The sequence below is a fragment of the Tarenaya hassleriana genome, unplaced genomic scaffold (genome assembly GCF_000463585.1).
Source record: "Tarenaya hassleriana unplaced genomic scaffold, ASM46358v1 Cleome5, whole genome shotgun sequence".
In the NCBI taxonomy this organism is placed as follows: domain Eukaryota; kingdom Viridiplantae; phylum Streptophyta; class Magnoliopsida; order Brassicales; family Cleomaceae; genus Tarenaya; species Tarenaya hassleriana.
The window spans coordinates 5785016-5806498 of record NW_010967707.1 but is presented as its reverse complement, the minus strand read 5'-3'; the positions used below and the strand labels follow the sequence as shown (position 1 = coordinate 5806498).

The window sequence follows — 21483 nt, the reverse complement described above, 5'->3', positions numbered from 1 at the left end:
AAAAAAAAGAAAAACGGCGTTCATGAAAAATATACACCAACCACTTGCTCAACCCAAAGTCAAAGCGACAAAGCAAACATGTGGCTGAAATGTTCCTATCAATATTTAAATAAAGTAGTGAAGTTAAATGGAATAAAAAATACACGGCAGCTTTTAATGCCACGTGGACAGAAACGAGTGGCAGCAAAATGATGACGTGGAGAAAAGTGCACTCTATTAGGATTATTCCCATTAAATTGGCCCTTGACTTTTGGACCATATGATTTGTCAAAATAGTTTTATTTCCTCTTCATAAAATGAAAGTATGGATCCAACGTAATAATGTAGAAGCAATGGTAGATAATAAAAATTGTTATTATAATAGAATATTCTAGAGTTCTTGATTGGCCGCATAGATAATATTTTAGATTAAACAATAATATCTATCAAAATTCAATACCTATTTTTATTACAATGGGAACATATGTAAATTATATATATATATATATGCCTGTGTGTGGTCAAGAAAAATATTGATGATACCGTCGTAGAGATTTTATTTATTGTTTCCTATAGATATTTTATGTGTGGTGTGTGTGTGGGGTAATGGACCGACCGCCGAGCCACCTGTAATCTTAGAGGCTAAAGATATTTTTAATTTAATATATCTTTATGCGAGTAGGACTTGGCTTCGTACTCGCTCTATGGATAAGGCTCTTGGCAAATGACTTCCACACATTCTTTATTCATAATTGGTAAAGTCTATAAATCCCTGATTTTAAAAACATATGTGATTTTTGTTAACTTAAATTCAGAATTTTTTGTTATAAATCTGTTTCACTGAAATTATTTCTAATATTTTATATTAGATGTAGATGTATATGAACTTAATATTAAATCTATTACAATTGTTACTGCCAAATTTAACTCTACAATCTAGAATTTATATATTCAGAACTAACTTTTAATTTTACAAATAGAATGTTATATTTTAGGTTAATATCGTTATTATATGTTCGGAATATCAATATAGATTTTTGGGGCAAAAAATTATGTATTTCATAGGGATAAATAAAGAAATAAATAGAAAGCATCGGTTTTGCCAATAATATTCCAAAAAAGGCCAGAACGAAGAAACGAAAGCGACATAAACCAGATAAGAGCGAGTACGCAAACGACTACGTACTCGCGGCGCATGGACACCCTTATTTTCCTATTTCCACTCCTTTGGTGGCTTAAACTTCTCCTCCCACCATTAATATCTTCTAATTTGAGAAAAAAAAAATCAGAAATAAAAAGATCCACCACATATAGATGTAGATAATTTAATATATTTTCTTGTTTGAATGTTGTGTATATATACTCATATTATTTATATTTAAGATGGGGAAGTGACAAAGGTGCACGAGCGCCACGTGGCAGTGTCCATCTTTCAACGTGAGCCACAAGATTTCATATGTTCTATGGAAATCCGACTATTTAGAAAAGGCAAAAGGGAAGCAGAAAAGTGAAAAAGCGTATATACCAAAAGCTGACGTGGCATCCCCTCCTCTGTCTCCCTTTGTTTTCTCCCCCTTTCTTTCCTTCTCCACAAAGCCAAACACTCCCCCTTGTCTTCCCTCTCCCGCTTCCATTCTTCTTCTTCTTGATTATGGTGGTTTTCTGGTGAATCAGGATCTTTGTCCTTGTCTGATTCCGAGTAGAAACATCGTCGAAGGAGGTGTTTTCCGCCGCTCGGGGAACGGCTGAGAGGTTCATTATCATCGGTCTTCTTCTCACCCTCTGAACCTAGATTCGCCGCAGAATTTCTCTGAAGTTTCTTCTACGGGGAAGTTCTCCGATTTGGTGGATTGGTGGAAGTTTTCCCTAAGCTGGGAGAAGCAGATCGTTCGGATCGAGTCTTCGTAATTGAGTAGCTTATTGTTCGATTCTGCGGCGAAGAATTGGCGTAATCGTTCCATTTTTCTCGCGATCGGAGTTTCGAATTCTTCGTTTGGAGAGATCTTGCTCAATACGATCTTCATGGCGTCGTCTTCTTCGGCTATGACTGTTCAGGTGAGGACCCAAGTCTTACTAGGGCAGTTTTCTCCTCACTTTGTTATCTACTTTGTGCAACGTGGATTAATCAATGAATCTATGGTTGTAATTATAACTTGAGCTCTTTGAAGGTGGAAGGAAGGTAGAAATCCTTCCAATAACTTACCTAGAAATTTCTCAGATTCTTATTAAAAAAAAAATTAGAAATTTCTCAGATTTCTTTTGGGAACTTTTTCCATTTCAGAGCCATTGGTTTTGTCAAAGATTGAACTTGGAGCTATGTCTAAATTCTTGTTTATCTTCTTCAAGGAAAAGTAGCCACATTTACGCTGTGACCTGGTTGGTGTTTGTTGCGTCGGTTCTTATTTGTGTTCTTCCAGGAAAAAAAATGTGTTTTATCCTAAGTTAAACTGCTTGCTGATTTCTGTTGCAGGGTACATTTAGAGGTGCGCATTTGAACAAAGCTCCTATGATGCAACTCAACGAACAAATCTCGGGGGGAAATAACTCTGCATCCAAGGTTTTGTTTCTTACCATCAAATGTTCCCTTTTCTGTCTTTTTCTTGTTTGAGACATGGAGATCTTTGCTGACTTTATCTTCTTTTATGATTCTTTTAGGCAAGGAAACCTTACACTATCACAAAGGAAAGAGAGAGATGGACAGATGGGGAGCACAAGAAGTTTGTCGAAGCCTTGAAACAATACGGGCGAGCTTGGAGACGCATACAGGGTAAGTTCCATTGGAAAAATCCGATTCTCTTGTATCTCTGTTCGGTGCTTCTACTTGATTTAATGTGAACCTGAAGCTTAAAATGTACATGATGTTTTACCAACAGAACATATCGGAACAAAGACTGCGGTTCAGATTCGAAGCCATGCTCAGAAGTTTTTCTCTAAGGTCTACTTCCCTTTCTGCGCTACGATTCCCAAAAATAGCATATTTATGGTTTAAACCCTTACTAAACCGTCCGAAGGATTGCTGAAGTTCTTGATACGGGTTCATTTTACCTTCTTAGAGACTTTGATCTGATTCGATCTTTTGTATTCATGCAGATTGCCCGAGAGACAGCGGGAAGTAACGGGAGCTCAGTGGAACGGATCGTGATACCGCCTCCTCGTCCAAAAAGAAAACCGATGCATCCTTATCCACGTAAACTGGGAAACCCATCTGCTAAAGAAATCTCAGGCACAGATCAATCACGGAGATCTGTGTCTCCTCCGGACTTATCAGTCTCAGAAGGAGACGACCAATCTCCAACGTCGGTTTTATCCTCTGTTTGTTCGGATGCCTTTGGTTCTGCTGATACGAATTCGCCCAACAGTATCTTATCCCCCGTTTCCTCCACACTGCCCTGTGAACTAACACTCTCTGGGCCATATGGTTCGACAACCACCTTTGCCATTGAAGAGGCCGAGTCCTTGGTACTTATAAAAGCACCTTCGAATATCGTCACTCCATTCACGAGTCTTTCCCTTTCTCGTCGTAATCTAACTTTTCAATTGCCTGTTGGATAAATGTGCAGACGTTGGAGTTGTTTGGCAGAGAGAGGAGGCTCTTAAGCAGGGAGGAGTCAATCAATCCGCCAAAGAAGCAAAGCCTTAAGCTTTTTGGGAAGACTGTCGAGGTAAAAGATACATGTTGTACAAGATCCCCACTAGACTCAAATGAAGAGAAGCCGATTCAGCCATTTCTATGGAAACTCAGCCCGGAAGAAAATATATTGTGCTGGATACAGAAGCACAAGCAAGAAGGGGAGAACAGTAATGGTTTAGAACCCAGAAACTTGGATGCAAAAGAAGGAGGACATCAGGAGGAAGGATCTTCAGGAGGGTCGAATTCTTGTGGTTCTGATGACGATGATGATACAGATAGAGGAGAAGCAGATAAGGATTCAGAAGTTGAAGAAGAAACACCAACAACTAGTCACGAGAGGAAGGAAATCGGGGTTCCAGAGTTTAAACGGAGCGAGAGGTCAGCATTCAGGCAGCTGAAGGGAACCAGACCAGAATTGCAGACGAAAGCATTTGTCCCATACAAGAAAAGAAAGATGGGAATAGAAACAGAGGATAGATACTCGGGCAAGAGGAGGGAGACAGGGGAAGATGGTGACATTTGCCTCCTCTGCTTATGACTGACACACATACCCGATTTCAGGTACCCAAGACAAAAACAAAGCTGTGTTCTTTGAGATGATGCATGTTGAATAATAAGTCAACCAACCATTTTAATTGTTCAGTTCATGGGGTTCACTTCTCTCTCGTTCAATGTAACCATTTTTTATTTGTAATTTAGAAAGATTCTGTAAGAATTTCTCATGATTCGACCCCCTTCTCTTCCTTCCTTGATTTTCGGTATTTTCTTCTTCTGCGGTTCCTTTTGTCCAATCTCTGTGTTTGTGTTTCTTCTCCTTAAATTACGATTACTTCAGCCACAAGAAACGAGTAATAATTTTTTTTTGTGCGCGCAAAATCTAGGATTTGATCCATCACATAGTGGTAGACCTATGTAATATAGTGTGTATATATATATATATTAACCCACTTTCACAAAAAAAACATTTATCTATAGCTACAGAATTGAATGTTTCTACATCTGGACCCTCATAAATATACAAATCCATGATTCCTTTAAATGCTTACTATCAATCCACTGACATGTGATTTTATTTTGGAATCTTATGTATGTGTTATAAAATTTCAAGTATTCGGATCTGACCTATTTTAGTCCGATGTCGTCATAACTAAAAAAAAAAGAAAAAGAAAAGAAAATAAGATATTTCAGCTGAGACTCGGGAGAGGGTATTTCTGTAATTTCGCAGAAACCGACAAACAGATAAAAGCAACCTCTCCACTTAATTACAATGATAACAAAACAATAATCATTCTCATCTCTCTCTCTCTCAGTCGCCTGAGAAATGCGACTGCTCCTCCTCACTCTCGCGCTCCCCCTCCTCGCTCTCTCACCTCCGGCGACTTCCCATTTCTCCTCTTCCTCGTCTCCTTCCTCAGCCGCATCCGATTGGCGCTCCGCCCGCGCCACTTACTATGCCGCCTCCGATCCACGCGACTCCGTCGGAGGTGCTTGCGGCTTCGGTGACCTAGTTAAGGCCGGCTATGGCATGGCCACCGTCGGCCTGAGTGAGTCCCTCTTCGAACGCGGACAGATCTGCGGCGCTTGCTTCGAGCTCCGCTGCGTAGACGATCTCCGTTGGTGCATCCCGGGGACCTCCATCATTGTCACCGCCACTAACTTCTGCGCTCCTAATTACGGTTTTACCCCCGAAGGCGGTGGCCATTGTAACCCTCCGAACAAGCATTTCGTGCTCCCGATCGAGGCCTTCGAGAAGATCGCTATCTGGAAGGCCGGGAACATGCCGATTCAGTACCGTAGGTGCGTTCTCGATCCCCGCGTCTTCTCCTGGTGTCTTTCGTCCATTTGGAATATCGCGTTTCCGTAACTGCGTTTGCGGTGCCAAACGCTGCTTTGCTTCGGTTTGATTTCAAATTAATTCGGCCGATGCTTTCTCGTGTGCTTTTGGAGCGTGACATTAGCTGGATTTACGCTCATGCTAATTTACTACAATGCCCCTGATGTTTCAGCTTATTTACTTCTCTAGCCTTGAGAACTCAAGAACATTCGGCAACAGATCTTTGCATCTCGTGTTTAGGGTTCAGGTCTTAGTGCCTATAACGCGTAGCAAGTTTCTGAATTTATGAGCAAGTTTTGTTCAGAGTGGATTGAAAGCTAAGATAACACGACATTTTGAAGAGTATGGCATATTGTAGCAACGTGAAGGGTCTCTGCTTTCATGGCTGGTTAGTGGTTAGGGGAAGGTTAAAAACTGGTAATGCATGAGCACTAGGGTTTTTATCTTGCTGTCCTTCATCATATTCCAAGAATGGATCTGGAGTGATTTCTGCAACACTGAACATAAGAGTATGTTATGTATCCAACGTAAATCTATGGTTGGAGAATCTTACTTAGGTTTATGGCATCATGGATCATCATCATCATCATCATCATCATCATCATCATCATCATCATCATCTTATGTTTAATCTTTGTTGCTGGTTAACACGACAGGATAAACTGCAGAAGGGAAGGAAATATGCGGTTTTTGATTGATGGGGGAGGGATATTCGTGTCAGTGCTGATCACTAATGTCGCGGGCGCTGGAGATATAACCGGGGTGAAGATCAAAGGGTCGAGAACCGGGTGGCTGCCGATGGGCAGGAACTGGGGTCAAAACTGGCATATCAATGCAGATCTCCGGAACCAGCCTCTCTCGTTCGAAGTCACTGCCAGCGACGGTAGCACTGTGACATCTTACAATGTTGCTCCCAAGAACTGGAATTTCAGGCAGACCTTTGAAGGGAAACAGTTTGAGACTCCATGAAAACATGGCATGAGGGTGTGTACTTTTATGTCTCAGTGATTTTGGCATTGGTGAGTGAAACTTGATTTGGTCGTTCTGTACTGTATTATTATGTATCCGTCTATATATGTTCGATGAGCCAACAAGGCAAAGTTTTTGTCTGAAAAGTGACCAGCCTCTTCTAAAGTACAGTGTTGAAGATCTCTTGAACAAACCAGCCAGAATCAAAGTCTAAAAGTCATAGAAAGCAAAGACATGTTCCAATCCAAAACTCAGGTTTTTGGTAACCAACAATGATACTGCATGACATGTTCTATGTCATGAACATTAAGAACAAAGGGTACCAAATGATGAAAGATAGAAAAGAAAAGAGATCATTACACTTCACTGTTTCTTATTATTGAAAGATACACAGAAGAACCAAAAGAGTGTGATGTTAACCTGCCAAGGAAGAGTGTGTTTGTGGGTTCATACAAGAGAATCCAATTCACATCAAATCAAAGTTCAATGTGAAGAATTCCAATGGGATATTTAGGAGAAAGGTAAACTTCGGAAACCCGAAAAAAGAAAAAAGAATTTCAATTCTCTACCTACATTGAGGACCTTTACTAAGTTAAAATCCAAGTCAAGATAATAATAACAATATAACCTGCCAGGAATGAAGATCATCAGGCCAAGGCACCACCCTCCTGCGAACAGCCAAACCCCTCCTTTTCTTAAGCTCTCTACAAGGAAGAAAACCAAAAAAACAGAAACCGAGAATTCACAGCCTTTGGTGTGATTCGACGAGCAACGCATTCAACATGACATGGACTGCTGCATCATACACCGCCCCATCGTAATGCATCCCGTCAAGCGTACATTGAGGTCCACAGTTCCACGTAAACGACTGAATATCCAGCAAAATGAGAGGACCCCCTGTTTGCCGCAAGATCTTGCTCTCCCCGAGCGATCTATCGTATGCATGCCACACTGTGTTAAGAGACACAAACCACATTTGGTTAAATAGTTCTGTTGGCAACTGTTAGAACAAAGACATAGTAGTTCCATTGCATTGAGTTATATCAACTCTGATGCATGTTCTGCATCACTTTGTTCTCTTTTATGACCCAAGAACATGAATCAGCATCTTACCCAAGTCATGCTTGGGAAAGTTCTCTTATATTCTGAAATGGGTCCTGAATCTTAAGTTAAGATCCTCGTTAGTCATTACACATAGCTTTTTTTCTCATTCCTGTCTTGTAATGAAGGGGCTTAGGGTTTAGGGGTCGGAACACATTCTTTGCTGTAAGTGTGTTTGAAGTTGAATGGTTACTAATGCAGTTTGGTGTAGAAGAACCGACGAACTCGTAGATGGACCTAATGCTTCACATATAACACCAACGGCTCTGGACAGATGGGAAGCAAGGTTAGATGATCTTTTCCGAGGCCGTCCTTTCGATATGCTCGACGCTGCTCTCGCTGATACAGTTTCCCAATACCCCGTCGATATTCAGGTTCGGTTCAATCCAAGACATTAATCTTCTTTTTCTTGGGTCTAGCCTTCCTCCTGAAATGACCATCCAAAAAATTCTTGTAATGCTTTCTGCCAGCCATTTAGAGATATGATAGAAGGAATGAGAATGGACCTGAGGAAATCGAGATACCAGAACTTCGACGGGCATTCCAATCCAAAACAGATGCGGCGATCTGACAGAGACAGACCCGTCTTGCTCGGGAGAAAACGGCCCCAGACTCTCCACATTACTCCTCAGCTTCTTCAGCTGATCGCCGTAATCTGAAGCATCATTCACATGAAGCATATGCCACAAGCCAGTTCCCAGCATAAGAACATCTGGGTATTTTCTCTCCTTCTTATACACTATCACTAGATCAGTCAAATTCGTCTCGTAGGGAGCCCAGACGAAATCCAGCTTCATCCCAATCTCCTTAACCAGAATGTTGTAATCACTATGCCTCTTGAACAGATCAGCCTTCGCCGATTCCATAGCCTCTGAACCCGAATCCAAAACCAGATTCAGCAAGGAAAGAGCCACGAACCTTGCCTGAGAATCACCGGCTACGACGACCCATGATCCATTCAACAAGTCTGAGGCATCGGATTTACCCAGCTTCTGAAACTCGCAGTCCATCACTTTCCTCAATTTCACCCAATCCCAATTCTTCTCAAAATAGTCCAATTTCGAACCATTCTTACCAGCAGGTTCTGCTGGTTTCGGCTTAACATCCCAGGTAATCTCATTAACCAGATTAATACAAGAACTACGGTGATCATAAACAACGACAGAAGAAACCGAGGCCACGATGTCCGAAACGGACGGGAAATACGGCGTGAGATGAACACATACCGCGAGGGAAATGAACAAGGCGCCACTGAAGAAGAGGATCTTGTGTCTGCTCAGATGCCAACCCGCCATAGCCATGGGCACGAACAGAACCACACAAGCCGCTAATACCCCAAAATGGATCGCCCCTAGCATCTTTTCGATCTGGGTCTGAGAATCAAAGCATCTAAATTCATCCAGACGACAATTTCATAGGAAGCCGAACGAATTCCAGATCAAAAGGAGAAAACTTTAACACAGATTCGGATTCCTCCGATTAGAAACAGGGTTACGGATTAGTTAGGTGAAGAAACTCCATCGGATTGAGGGCGAAGATAAAATTGGTGCGCTTGCAAAGATTGAAAGGAACAGAAGAACCGAAGCTTTCCGAGGCCCTTTTTTATTTCTTCTCAAATTTTTTCCGGTTTTCCTTATTTCTAGATGCCATAATTTTCTCTGTGACACGGCTCGGCTCACGTTAGCCTCAAAACGGAACTACTCTAACGTACGCTGGTAATCACGTGACGGCACGCGAAGGAACCATGAAGCCAAAGACCAAACAGCCCTTGGCCACTACTAGACGGTGTCGTTTTGGCTAACAAGACAGAGACAAAAACACGGCGTCGTTTTGGTTATGAGAGGTTGTTGTTTCCCGTTTTGGAAAGATGGAGGAGGAGAACGATGGCGAACGAAGCGGCGAAGTTTGTGTGGGGAGGTGCACTTCCTCTTCAGATCCGACGTTACTTGTCATCCTTCTCTTTCTCCGGTTCTTGTACATTCTTCTTCTCTACTCCAAATTCTTCGTTAATCGGTCGGAGAAATTCTCGGATCGGTGATGTTGATCATGATATTTTGGAGTTAGGTTTTGGCTCCAATTTGCATTTCGCAATTCATTGGTTTCAGTCTAAGTCGTTGATTGCTGGAAACGAGGAAGAATTTTCGTTGTTGGAATCCAGGATCATGTCGCAGACTTGGAGTTGGGTTTTTCGGAGATGGTTGGATTAGTAGAATCGTGGAATGTTTCGAATATTTTACTATTTCTGAAGGTTTGGATGAAGTTGATGAGATCTGGAATCTTGGAAGGCTTTTCCGGCTTGGAGTCTAGAATCCCGTAGTACATATTGATATTCATATTTTTTTAGGTTAGTAAAGAAATTTCGAACGAGCTTTTTCGTGGTGGTAACGGAGTTATGCAGTTACTGTAGGTCTCATGTTTCATAGTCAACCCAACCGATCAAGAAATGAGCCGCTGGTCTTGCAATCAGTGCATTGCAGCGAACTTGGATGCTTAACAACTACTTGTTTTTCTGTTGTTATCTGGTGTCTATGTCTATTTCGATATGTTGGTCTTGGAGTTTGATGTTTGAACTAAAGCTTTCGGGGTATATTCTCCAGATATTTTGTTATTTCCTGGTATGGACTCAAGTACCTCTCTTTTACTCCAATTTTTAGGTTTTAACCCTGTAGATAGGGTACTTGCCTCTATTAATTCCTGGCCGTTTGATTGACGTTTACGCAATAAGTCATGTGTTACCTGTGAGTACATTCATTTCTGGGTTGCCTACATCTTTCTGTCAAGCCCGTATAGATCAGATTGGGGACCGTTTGCGTTATATCGGATGGCTAATGAATTTCCGTTGGCCACAGGTACATTCCGACTGGTGTTCTTTTCGATCTTCTATGTGCAGAACCCGGAAGACCCTGGAATCTTACTGTCATCCATCTTTCAATACTAGCAGGATGCTGGGACTTATTAGATCTTTTTATCATGTAATTGTGAGTTTTCAGAAACTTTTGGTTGCAGATACACTTTAGAGGATACCCGAGCAGCATGTCAATACCCTGTGAAAGAGGAGTCTGTGAAATGGAGCTTTATTAATTCATTGGAAAAGGTTAGTTCATCATCAGTTAAGCATTCATACACTTCAAATCAATTTGGGTGGCGTGGCACACGTTTGATCAGGTCTCGCTATTTTAGAGCTTAATGATGACAGGTTATTTTACCATCGGTAGAAACTGTAACAAAATTCTTTCTGATAAAACGGAAAAGTGGGTTGGGGAGCATATAATCAATCTCTCATAGCATGCTTAAGAAATTGAAACTGAAATTCTTTGTGCAAAGTGAATTAAATATTCATTGTCATTCAATTGATGATTTCTTGTCAATGTGGCACAAGACTCGGAAAGTTTGCTTTCCCGTCAGCCAAGTCGCGATGATGGATTCCAGCAGATTTGAAATTCATTCGGTATATTTAGCTGTTAATATTCTTGAGTGACATGTTTTGTATTGATTAATTTTTATTGCATTCAACTCTTCCTTTCTGGGTCGGATAACCATAAGGTTTCATCAATGGAAACTGCAAGAATTTTATGAATACGTCAGAGTCTGATCAGAATTCAGTCACATGGATGGTACCTGGTAGGGAACATGACATACAAATGGTTATATTTTTCTACTTCTGGCATTTCGTTGGAACATTTCCTGACGTCAAACCCTTGTTATAGGTAAGGTCAGCTAATATGTAGTTCGGAAACTGACTCCATGACAGGTAATTTTGATGCCTAGGCTAGATTATCATCCAAGCTTAATCTTGGAACTGCAGAAGACAAGTCTACCTGAGACAGATGTAACTGGACAAGTCAAGACAGGTTTGCCACATCTCTTTATTCTTGAAATTTTTTTTTGCTTTGGAGAGTTAGTGGACGGACTTAAAAAGGAAAATTAGTGGTGAGATTTATTTCATGAGGAAAGGGGTTTGCGTCTTTGCCATATGTTTAGCTCTCTTTGGGGGGTCATTTGGCGGAGTGATGACCGAAAACTCAATGCAAATCTATAATAGAAACCATACGTCAGTGGCTCTCTTTGGTTTAATGCCGTAGGAAAATAATCAGGCTTGGCTAACGTAAACACTTGTGCGTTGGTTCAATATCTTTTTTGCTTATGGTTGTGCATATCCTTAAACTAGCATTGCCGGGAAAAATGCCCGACCATACACAGCGTTATCAGAAGTCTCCTCCCGGTGAATTCGTCGGGGGAGGACAGAGGATCAAACGGGATGCACACAAACAAAGAAAAAGGAAGCCTACGCAGAAGATGGTGCTGGACTAGATTTTTTGACTAACATGAGGAAATGAAAAAACCCAAAAGACATGCCCCAAACGCCGCATTCTGATTTTTTTTTTAATAGACAGGTGAAATCGCTGGACTAAAATCCAGGCGCTTTCGTGCGGTGAGTCGACGTTGCCGTTAATTGATGGAGGCAAATCCTCGATGAACTTATATACGCCTCTTCTGATGAGCCTGATAAAGTTGGGCCGACATTATTAAAAGACGTCTCTGTTGGGCCTCATATGAATATGAAAACCAATGGACAACTAATATATAATCATTAGACTAAGATGCAAATAAAATCGCCCAAAAGACGTACCCACGCGCCGTGTTCCTAATTTTTCTTACAAAATAGCTAGAATCGCTGGATTATAGTCCGGGATTTTTGTGCGGTGGCGTTCACGCGCTTCTAATGCGCGTGGGTGAGTTAACATGCTATCGATAGAGACAAATCCTCGATGGGCTTTACGCTTCTGATAAATTTACTTTATGGTGGGCCATAAAAAGTTGGGATGGCATTGTCGGCCCAACACGTTGTTGACCTTTTAATCTAACGTTTCATTTTAACATATATATGTTCACTTTATCATTACAAATAATAACTAACTATCCGTATTTCGACACACTGCATTCATGATCAAAGCGGTGTGAGTGTTATTTTTGTCTCCACCAGAAAAAATAAGTTTTGCTAAAATTACGCATTATTTGCGACATAGTGCTTTTAAAGGATAAAATACAAAAAGAAAAAAGAAAAATTAAATCACAATTGCAAACACTTGATAATTGCGTGTTCCTCATGTCCCGACGACTTCCAAGGATCGGTTCTGTCATGGAACCTTCTAATGAATTCAATTTAATAAAGTCACAGAAACGATACAAGATCTAACGTTTGCTTGCAACTTATATCATACATAAAATGGTAATGAGAAGGTGAGAACATAAAATGTTGAGACAAAAATCACAAAATTATGATTAATCATATAAAGGTTACAACAGCTAACCGTGAAGTTTCTTCATTCCTCACGTTGTTGCGTTCGCATTCTCTAAGAGAATCTGTGCCACTTCATTGAGACAAGCTTCAAGATCACTGAATTCTTCCGTGTCCGAGAAGTTCACAGCTGCCTAAAAAGGGTCGGATATTCAATCTTCGGGTTAAACCCTTCGGAAATTCATACTTTGTATTACACAAGAAAACTATCATAACTCGTTCTAGCAAGAGTTGGTAGCGGATAGGAATCTACAGATGATTCAGAATTTGTTGATTTTTCAAAAAATAAAAAAAACGTGATATATTATCAAGATGTGTAATAAATAAAAAAGAAAAGAAGGAATGGGTTTCACCTGCTTAATTGTGTTCTGAAGGAGCATCTTAGCACTGCGGAGTTCTTGTTGGCTTCTCGTCGAAACCGAGATTTCCATATACACTCTGCATAGTTCTAAGGAAGCTTTTGCATACTTTCTGAAACGCTCTCTGTTTTGCCACAGTTCTGATCCCTGAGAGATATACGAATCAAGCAAATCAAAGATAACAAGATTAACTTATCAAATCTTCATCTCCAATGCACAATTCCAAATTTGTATAAGCAAAAGTTTTGAAATAAACCATTTTATAATGAATTAGGCCCCGAAAACAAAAATATCGCAACAAGAAGCAGAATGAATAAATTTTATCTAATTCCCAATTATCAAAATGGACCGGATACTGCCTCACAAGTCACAACATACGATTTAGATGTAAAATGAATAATCTTGGACATTGGAGGACATACCTGATATGACCTCACTTGTTTAAGAAGTGCCTCACTGCATCTCGTAAGTTCACCTTTGTTTCTACACCATCTTGCAAATAATCCCCAAATTTCAGCTGTACTTTCGCTCCTAACGATCTATAGAAAAGGTTTACCAGAGATACGAGAATCATATGTGAGAATGTTTACTTCTCGACTTACATATACGCAATGCGAGAGGTTATATAATCATTTTCTGAAGGGAAAATGGGAGTAACATCGGGATTACACTATTTGCTAACCTGCTCTAGAATTTTCCCCAGCACCTCTAGTTGGCGTTGTGTTTCTGCTGGAGCTGCAACATATGGTCTCGTTTCCGGTGATTCATCAGAGGAAACTTGATTGTCCGTTGATGAAGCTGATGACCGACTAGCTGAATTTCGATTTTCCAGTTCTCCCATTATACGTTCCAATAGTCCTACATCGATTCTTTTGTTGTTGCTCATTTTCAGGATCCGCTGTACAGCTTCAAGGGCCTGAAAAGACAAAATCAAGGTTTTTCTTTTTTTTTCAAAGATGAAACAGCTCCTCGTTTAAGATGAAGATGAATTTCAATTCCAATGAATTACATCTCTTGTTACTCAGGCAGATCCAATGATGGAAACTCAGTATTTATAAATGACTTATTAGGTTCTGTCTACAATGTTAAGCCCTTCTCTGTGAAGCAGTTAATACGCATTCACAGACATTCCAAAGACAATACAAATATAGAAAATACTAAGTAATCGGCTACACTTTACCTGATCGATATTTCCTACATCCATAGCCACATGACTGAAATTCTCCCACATTTGCCAGCTATCTCGCCTGTATATTGATATTTTTTTTTTCCTCACTTTTGACTCCTTTCTTATGTCAAGCAACAAAGGGTAAAGGAAAGAAAGAAAATACTTGAATTTCAGGGCTTCCTTGAAAGCTATGAAGGATTCCTTGCTCTTCTTCTTAATCATATGCCTGCACGAATAAGTGTTATGCATCGTCATCGTCCGTTGCAGCAAAAAACTGCCTAATAGAGAGTAGCAGCCAGAAGTTATTATCATAAGCATAACATGTTTACGTCTGGTAAAGAAGAAATGATAAGAACCTTTTGATTGACGAATTCTGTAGTTTAAACTAAGGCATGTGGGGAAAATTTATCAAGAAAAAAAAATCATTTTAGCAAATGAGCAAAAATGGTGAAACTTCTTCAAGCCCGTTAAAAATAGCATTCGTATGATCTCCAAATCTTTCAAAACTGGCATTCTTTTCAGATATGGCAGACTTAGAGAAACAAATTACTATGACAACTTCGTGTGGCACAAATAACAGCCAATGCATCAAGGCAGAAGTATTTAATTAACGTATAACCTCCTAATCTCAAAAGCTCGACAATTATACGGTGACCAGACATTAGATAGAAAGCTGAAAGACGTAACACCAAACAAATGAGAAGATAGAGTAGAAGAGAAGTGCTTACAGACAAGCAATATTGTTCCAAGCCTCCCCATTCTCAGGATCAAGTTGAACGGCAAAAGTGAATGCATCAAGAGCCTTCTGAACATCTCTGGCCTACAGAAAATCTTAGGACCGTAAGCCTGATATCTCTTTTCAACCAACAAGACAAGAATGCACTTTGTTTAACTTTGCATTCGAGATGCAAACAATATTGCCACAGATACACCTGACAAGGAGCAAGGTACCTTCAATGCAGCAGCACCAAGAGCAAACCAACCATCTGGGTAAAGCGAATTCAACTCCATTGCAGACTCCCTGAAGCAGATCAAAAGATGACAAATTTGAAGATCAAATCGACCTGAAGGGTCAAGTTCTTAGATTTATTTTATCATTACAGTAAAGAATATAGACAAAAAGGTGGACCTATTAACATACCACAACATCTTGGACTTTTCATAGTCACCACGATTATATGCACTACGAGCGAGAGACCTCTGCATGACAAAGAAAAAATTACATCCAGAAAAAAGAGCTGAGTACATATAGGGTTCTTGTGTTATGTGCTTCACAAAATACCTTAGCACGGACTGACTTATCGTTAGAGACTTCCAAGGCTTTTTCGTAACAGGCATCATTGTTTGTAACATCACCTAGTGAGCACCTGGAACCAATGTTAAGCATCAAATTTGACCTCATCAACAAACATCAACATCGGGAATGGAAACAGATGGCCAGACAATAAATAACTTAAGCAAAGGACATATTCCGATGGCACTTCAGAATAGGTAAAAAAAAAAGATTCTTAAAAAAAATGGAGAACTACGGAATAAGAGCACAAACAATGATTTTTATACCATAATCTTGGGTCATTTGGCCGTTCAGAGAGTCGTGCCTTGATGAGATCAACAGCGGCTGCTTTCTTCCCCAAAAGGCTGAAATAGCACATTGCAGAATGGTGCTTGCATGAGAGAGCATAATGACCAGAACAGGAAAAAAAAAGGAAAAAAGATCAAAAGCAATATTGCACATTGGACAACGGAGCTGAAGTCTCAATCAAATCAACATTCATAAGTTCAATATACCAATTACAGTAGATTAGATTATCCCACAACTCTAGGCTCTCAAATATTGTGATTGCTTCCCCTACCAAACCGCAACTAACCAGGAGCTCACCATATTCCCTGTCATTAGAAGCGAAAAGAAAAGAAAATATAAGAAAAAGAGAATACAATGAAGACCCTGCAAAGAGTTGTATCATGTATCGAACAGAAAAGAACTTACTTCCTCAAAGCAGGAATAGTAGGAAAATGGACAGCATAACATAAAGGGATCCTTTTTGCTGCCCCAATATCACTCTTGTTTATAGCCTCAACCTGAAACATCGGAAAATTAATAGAGTGACGCCTGAAACAGCCAAGATGTGGAAAAAACAAAGCTAAAAAAACAATTAAAGATAAAAAAAGCTGAATTTTTAGTAATTCAAAACAAACTTCTAGGAACTAATGCATATAGAAAAGTTGAAATGAAGAGCTGAAATTAAGATCATGATGCTCCCAGTACCAATTTCTCCACCATCTCTAGAGCACGCCCCTTTGTGCGACCGCGAGCTGATTCCCACCGAATCCGTAATAAGTCACAAAAACACCGTAGCTGAAAAGGGAAAGAAGAGGATGCCGAAAGGCAAGAATCAGCCAGTCACTTCTATAGCAGTGGATTAGCATATATTTCAGCACCGTTTAGAAATTTTGATGCATTGGGTAAATCAAAAGGCAAAAACAACTTGTAACTTACAGTAAAATATGTTGATTCTTGAGAATCTATTGCTTCTATATATGGAGCCATATCCCATTCTGCGGAAATACAGTAGAACAAATAAACAAAAATAAAAGACCAAGTCCCATTCTCATCATCACTGGGGAAACAAAGCCAGTTTACAGAAACGCTCCTAAGATAATTATAGTTTACCATCACGCTAACACAGTGATGAATCTCTTCAAGCATGTTTAGATAGTTTTCAGAAAGTTTCCTGATAAATTCAGATGCTTGGTCAATTTCAGAATCATTATTACTTAGACTGCTACATTATCCAAGTGTCTTCTCTTCACTACATGTGTCTGCACTTAAAACTCTATTATGGAGTGTTCTCTTCATTAAGCATATGTAATACATCTGAATTTCCATATACTTACTTTGCATCTCATCTTGCCGACTACCCCTTTCAATTAAAAGGCATTGACCCAAAACCAATGCTTGTTCAACTGGTTTTAAAGGAGCACCATCTTTTCCAGCTTCGTTGCCTTTATCGAGTAGCTTTGGTGTCATATATATGTCAGGGACTTCACCTCCCCAAGATTTTTGAACTCCAATATCAGATTTTCCAGAAGATAACATAATGTCCCCATCGGATGAGCTGGTATTGGCAACCAATACCATTTGTGCCTTTGGTTCTACCTAAAAACAGATCACACAAGTTAAGAATAAAACGAGTAAATAAAATGAACCAATAAAACTCTAAGCATACTTGATGAACCGTGCGAAAACCAAGAGCTCCAGTGAGAGAGAGTTTAAATCCCGCTGCCACTCCGGCAGATTCAAGCTGCAGCCTGACAAATGATTGTTAAAGATTAGAACCAATATGATATATCCCAGATTTAACAGACTGAAAATCTCCTATGCATGCATTCGGGAAATCGGATTAACAGGTGGGTCGTCAAAAGGGGCATGAAATGGTATGTTATGGTCAAAACATTAATACGAAGAGGGAGCCACTACAACTTTCGTAAATCCCCTTTCACTGGTACAACAAATAAACAAGTGATCAACACAATGAACTTCATAAATACGTTATCAGAACCCGAATAAGTCGACAACCTCACCTTTTTCAGAAAGGAGGCTGTGAGGGAACCCAACTAATTTGGTTATTAAATTTACTGCCACGCGAAGTTCTTAATGAAAGCATTGCGGAAGTATAAATGCTATTTCAATGATAACTTACCGACAAGAATCAATCCTTCCATAAATATATTGCAACACACCTGCTTCCATATGGACAATTGACACGATGGATGAAACTTCATCATCTTTTAATTTGCCAAGCCAGTAGCTTTTAACTTCTTCCAGCGCTCCAAACTGGTCTAGAGCTTCAGCCATATAAACTTGTGACAGATCAAACAAGGATGAAGAACGCTCGTGCAGAACTCTTTGATGAATGAGGAAAACTCTGACGAGCCACCATGAAATACTCCTAAATCCAAATGTTTCCACTACAGTTGTCTCAAACAACAGATCTTTCATCCTTAACAGTAGCATTTTAGCAAACACAAGATACTGCAGGGCATAAAAACGTAGGTTGGGTTATGCGAAATTAGCTAACAAGAACAGAACAAGACTACTTAAAACTACATATATAAAGTAAAAGAAGTGATTAAGATATAAACATAGGCCCATGGAAAATATTAGGATCTCAAAAGTAATGCAGCAGGAGCAAAATTTGGTGGCTAGAGATCTTATACCATTTCAAAGACCCTTACGTATTTGTACACATTAACATCCCTATTGAGATGCATATTATTTTGCTGATACTTTAAGGTGGTTCACATATAAAAGACACACTATGGTACTCAGCTGACACGCCGCCAGAAGCACCGAGCCATCACTGGAAAAAAGGATTAGTCCCAGTAAGAGCCTACAGCTCGTATATAAACAGAGAGGCAGATGGAAACAAAGCCCTGGTTATAGGAATATAAAGACGTGCTAAAAACCATCCAAAGTCTATGATTGCAATGCGTATAAGGAATTTCATTATTTGCTCTCAGACATTAACTTCAACAAGAACACACTTAAGGCAACCATTCTTCTTTCAACAAACAGGCAGAGAACCACTAAAACAACTAAAGCAAATGAAAATGCAAATAAACGAAGGCAGGCTACAAATTTGAATATGCAAAACAATGCAGCACTAAATGGCATACCTGGAGATTCGAAAACTTCCCGAGCAAGTCAGAGCCTACAGACATGAGCTGAATCTTTGCCCAGTTCTCCCATTCAACAAATTCCTTGCTTTCTGATACTTTGAACGGCACTGGACATTTTGGCAGTCCCTCCGCAGGTCTACAAGTTGAAAAACCAAACCATATTGTAATTATTTCCAAGAAACAAATTCTACTTCTCTAAAATCGTACTATATCATAACGAAAAAGATCGAGTTTTTCATATTTCGACCGCGAATAGACAGTGTAGAACGAAATTAAAAGATTCTAACGCTCGCACCTATAAACTCTGACAGTTCAGTGAGCCAAGTGGGTAACTTACCCTGTCAGATTACAACGAGTGAACCACAAAGCCGCAGAGATTGCAATGCACATCACCAAAACGACGCGACGGGCCTTTTCGCTGTCATCTTTCGAACCGTTCGCGACGAACGATTCGACGCGGTCGAGAAGCTCGGAGTAAATTCGGTCGGCGGACTCAAATGAGTCAACGATTTCGAACTCAACATCACCGAAGATCATCCGCGGGGCGTCGGAGGCTAGGGTTCCGAGATAATCCCCGGCCTCGATGGAGGACAATAGGACCCGGATAAGCGAGTCGTGCGGGTGGATTTGAGATTGGGAGCCATCCAACGGCTGAGATTGAGGAGAGGGAGAATCAGACAGAGGAGGAGACACAGTCGATCGGAGAAGACGGAGCTCGTAACCGCGGAGGATTTGGACTTCTTGGTCGGCGGCCATGGTTAAACGGAAGAACTGAGAACAGGCGAGAGGTTCTGTGGGGTTTTATTATTTCTCGTGTTGATTGCAACGAAAACGTCGCCGTTTCATACTCTTAAAGAATTACGAAACCGCCCCACAAAGTTATATATTTTATGAAACGCTCCGCTATGTTTGTTTAAGGTCAAATAAAACCCAAGCAATTCTTTCAGTGGATTTCAATCTTGGACGGGTTATTGAGCCCGAGTCCATGACCTCCATCCTTTATACCGTTTAGGTTATAAGATAAAGAAAAAAAATGTAAATCAAATTTTGGGTTACATATTTAGGAGAAACAAAAAGTAAGTATTCTCTAAGTTTATTATTATTATAAGTTCTGATTAGTAAACTTAAAAGTCTTCAAATCATTTGAATTTTCGTAGTTAACTTATAGCGTTAATTTCATAACCTTTTTTTAAAAAAATAATTCGGCCGATTATTCCAAAGTAGTACAGTTTTCTAGAACGATGGATTATTAGAAATCTTCAAAAAACTAAACCCAAAAAAATATTATTGCATCACTTTATCGACGAAATATTTGAGAGAGAAAGAGATAATGTCATTAGGGAGAAAGATGTTTTTTTTTTTTTATTTCATACGGATGCCTTTTTAAATACAAAACAAAAACAACGTGGAAAGAGAATGTGGGCAATAAAACAAGATTATTTCTAACAATCTCTCTTAATCTTGTCTTTCGATCTTCGTCACAATCACGTCGGTTCCTCGTAGATTTCTTCTGCGAGATGGATTTCTTCGTCATTTTTTTCGGTTTTCGATCTAGGACATTCAGAAGCGTAATATCCATACTTTTGACAAGTAAACACTGTATATGTCATTTATCACGTTCACCTCGTCCACATCCACGACCTCTTCCACGTTTTTGTCGAGTTTGCCACTCTGCATAAGTGAACAAAAGTTGTCCATCGGAGTTATCACCCATATTACGCATCCGAATGATTCGGTCCTCAAATACTTTCATTCTCCCGATCGCTTCCTCGAACGGCATGTTATCAATATCTGAATATTGTTCTATAGATGCAACTAATTGAAAAAAATTATCTGGCACCGAATCAAGAAGTTTCCTAACGAGTGCGCCATCCTCGAGTAGCACCAAGATCACTGTATTGGTTGACCATACTGCTCAATTTTCCGGTAAATTCATCAATCGTCTCACCTTCATTCATACGCAAAGCGTCGAATTCACTTTTCAAGGTTCGCAAACGTGCCTTCTGCACACGATCAACCCCCACGTACCGAGTCTTCAGGGATTCCCAAATCTCACTAGCGGATTTCTTCTTTGCTATCTGCATAAGAACATCTTCCGGTACCGTTTGAAAGATGAACGCCCGAACTACCTTATTCTTTTTCTCGTCTACGACCACTCCGGTCGCAGGTTCAACTGCGTCCCAGATCCCCTGGGCATCCATGATCGCCTCCATCTTGATCGCCCATGTCGTATAATTGGACGACGTCAACATGGGGCATTGCAACGATACACCGCCGTTTTCCTTTATTCCTTGAGTAATGAGTGACATAGATACTCACACGAGTTTTTCCGACTAGACATAGGTCCTCCCGACCAAACACGGTCTTCCCGACCAAATATAGGTCCTCCCGACCAGATATGGGTCCTCCTCACCAAGCACAGGTTCTATCGACCGGGCTCTGATACCACTATTAGAAATTTTC

General features: G+C 40.1%; 4 protein-coding genes across 5 annotated transcripts; 2 read left to right on the top strand and 2 right to left on the bottom strand.

The window, feature by feature from the left end:
• The first annotated feature begins 1427 nt into the window (after positions 1-1427).
• Positions 1428-4362, top strand: LOC104827228 (protein REVEILLE 1-like). 2 transcript variants are annotated; one of them, XM_010560366.2, is made up of 7 exons: positions 1428-2034; positions 2261-2355; positions 2450-2536; positions 2635-2746; positions 2853-2914; positions 3070-3438; positions 3540-4362. In XM_010560366.2, the coding sequence occupies exons 3-7, from the start codon at positions 2486-2488 to the stop codon at positions 4146-4148; spliced, it is 1203 nt and encodes a 400-aa protein (XP_010558668.1). In that variant the 5' UTR covers positions 1428-2034; positions 2261-2355; positions 2450-2485; the 3' UTR covers positions 4149-4362. The 2 variants fall into 2 exon arrangements, with proteins under 2 accessions (XP_010558668.1, XP_010558667.1); XM_010560365.2 differs by lacking the exon at positions 2261-2355.
• A 517-nt stretch (positions 4363-4879) lies between these two features.
• On the top strand, positions 4880-6559 carry LOC104827227 (expansin-A13). The gene is made up of 2 exons (XM_010560363.2): positions 4880-5407; positions 6101-6559. The coding sequence occupies exons 1-2, from the start codon at positions 4932-4934 to the stop codon at positions 6411-6413; spliced, it is 789 nt and encodes a 262-aa protein (XP_010558665.1). The 5' UTR covers positions 4880-4931; the 3' UTR covers positions 6414-6559.
• Positions 6560-6731: 172 nt separating this feature from the next.
• On the bottom strand, positions 6732-9119 carry LOC104827223. The gene is made up of 2 exons (XM_010560357.1): positions 8039-9119; positions 6732-7413 (listed from the first exon to the last, which is right to left on the bottom strand). Exons 1-2 carry the CDS (start codon positions 8870-8872, stop codon positions 7156-7158), a joined length of 1092 nt encoding a protein of 363 aa, XP_010558659.1. The 5' UTR covers positions 8873-9119; the 3' UTR covers positions 6732-7155.
• Positions 9120-12580: 3461 nt separating this feature from the next.
• LOC104827224 (tetratricopeptide repeat protein 27 homolog) lies at positions 12581-19778 on the bottom strand. Its single transcript, XM_010560358.2, has 20 exons — positions 19358-19778; positions 19018-19156; positions 18042-18373; positions 17568-17649; positions 17236-17497; positions 16838-16896; positions 16607-16696; positions 16328-16419; positions 16129-16227; positions 15901-15978; positions 15623-15707; positions 15482-15540; positions 15292-15361; positions 15069-15160; positions 14504-14566; positions 14353-14419; positions 13855-14088; positions 13595-13711; positions 13167-13319; positions 12581-12947 (listed from the first exon to the last, which is right to left on the bottom strand). The coding sequence occupies exons 1-20, from the start codon at positions 19774-19776 to the stop codon at positions 12846-12848; spliced, it is 2694 nt and encodes an 897-aa protein (XP_010558660.1). The 5' UTR covers positions 19777-19778; the 3' UTR covers positions 12581-12845.
• Between the last annotated feature and the right edge of the window lie 1705 nt (positions 19779-21483).

Excerpts from the sequence above, each read along its gene's own strand:
- LOC104827224 (XM_010560358.2), bottom strand. The coding sequence starts at position 19,776 with ATGGCCGCCGACCAAGAAGTCCAAATCCTCCGCGGTTACGAGCTCCGT. Across the intron at positions 15,708-15,900 it reads CCAAATGACCCAAGATTATG|GTGCTCACTAGGTGATGTTA; the intron begins GTATAAAAATCA and ends CATTGGTTCCAG. Across the intron at positions 14,089-14,352 it reads ATGTAGGAAATATCGATCAG|GCCCTTGAAGCTGTACAGCG; the intron begins GTAAAGTGTAGC and ends TTGTCTTTTCAG.
- LOC104827228 (XM_010560365.2), top strand. The coding sequence starts at position 2,002 with ATGGCGTCGTCTTCTTCGGCTATGACTGTTCAG. Across the intron at positions 2,747-2,852 it reads AGCTTGGAGACGCATACAGG|AACATATCGGAACAAAGACT; the intron begins GTAAGTTCCATT and ends TTTTACCAACAG. Across the intron at positions 2,915-3,069 it reads CTCAGAAGTTTTTCTCTAAG|ATTGCCCGAGAGACAGCGGG; the intron begins GTCTACTTCCCT and ends GTATTCATGCAG.
- LOC104827227 (XM_010560363.2), top strand. The coding sequence starts at position 4,932 with ATGCGACTGCTCCTCCTCACTCTCGCGCTCCCCCTCCTCGCTCTCTCA. Across the intron at positions 5,408-6,100 it reads ATGCCGATTCAGTACCGTAG|GATAAACTGCAGAAGGGAAG; the intron begins GTGCGTTCTCGA and ends TTAACACGACAG.
- LOC104827223 (XM_010560357.1), bottom strand. The coding sequence starts at position 8,872 with ATGCTAGGGGCGATCCATTTTGGGGTATTAGCGGCTTGTGTGGTTCTG. Across the intron at positions 7,414-8,038 it reads GAATGCCCGTCGAAGTTCTG|TTGCCAACAGAACTATTTAA; the intron begins GTATCTCGATTT and ends TTGTTCTAACAG.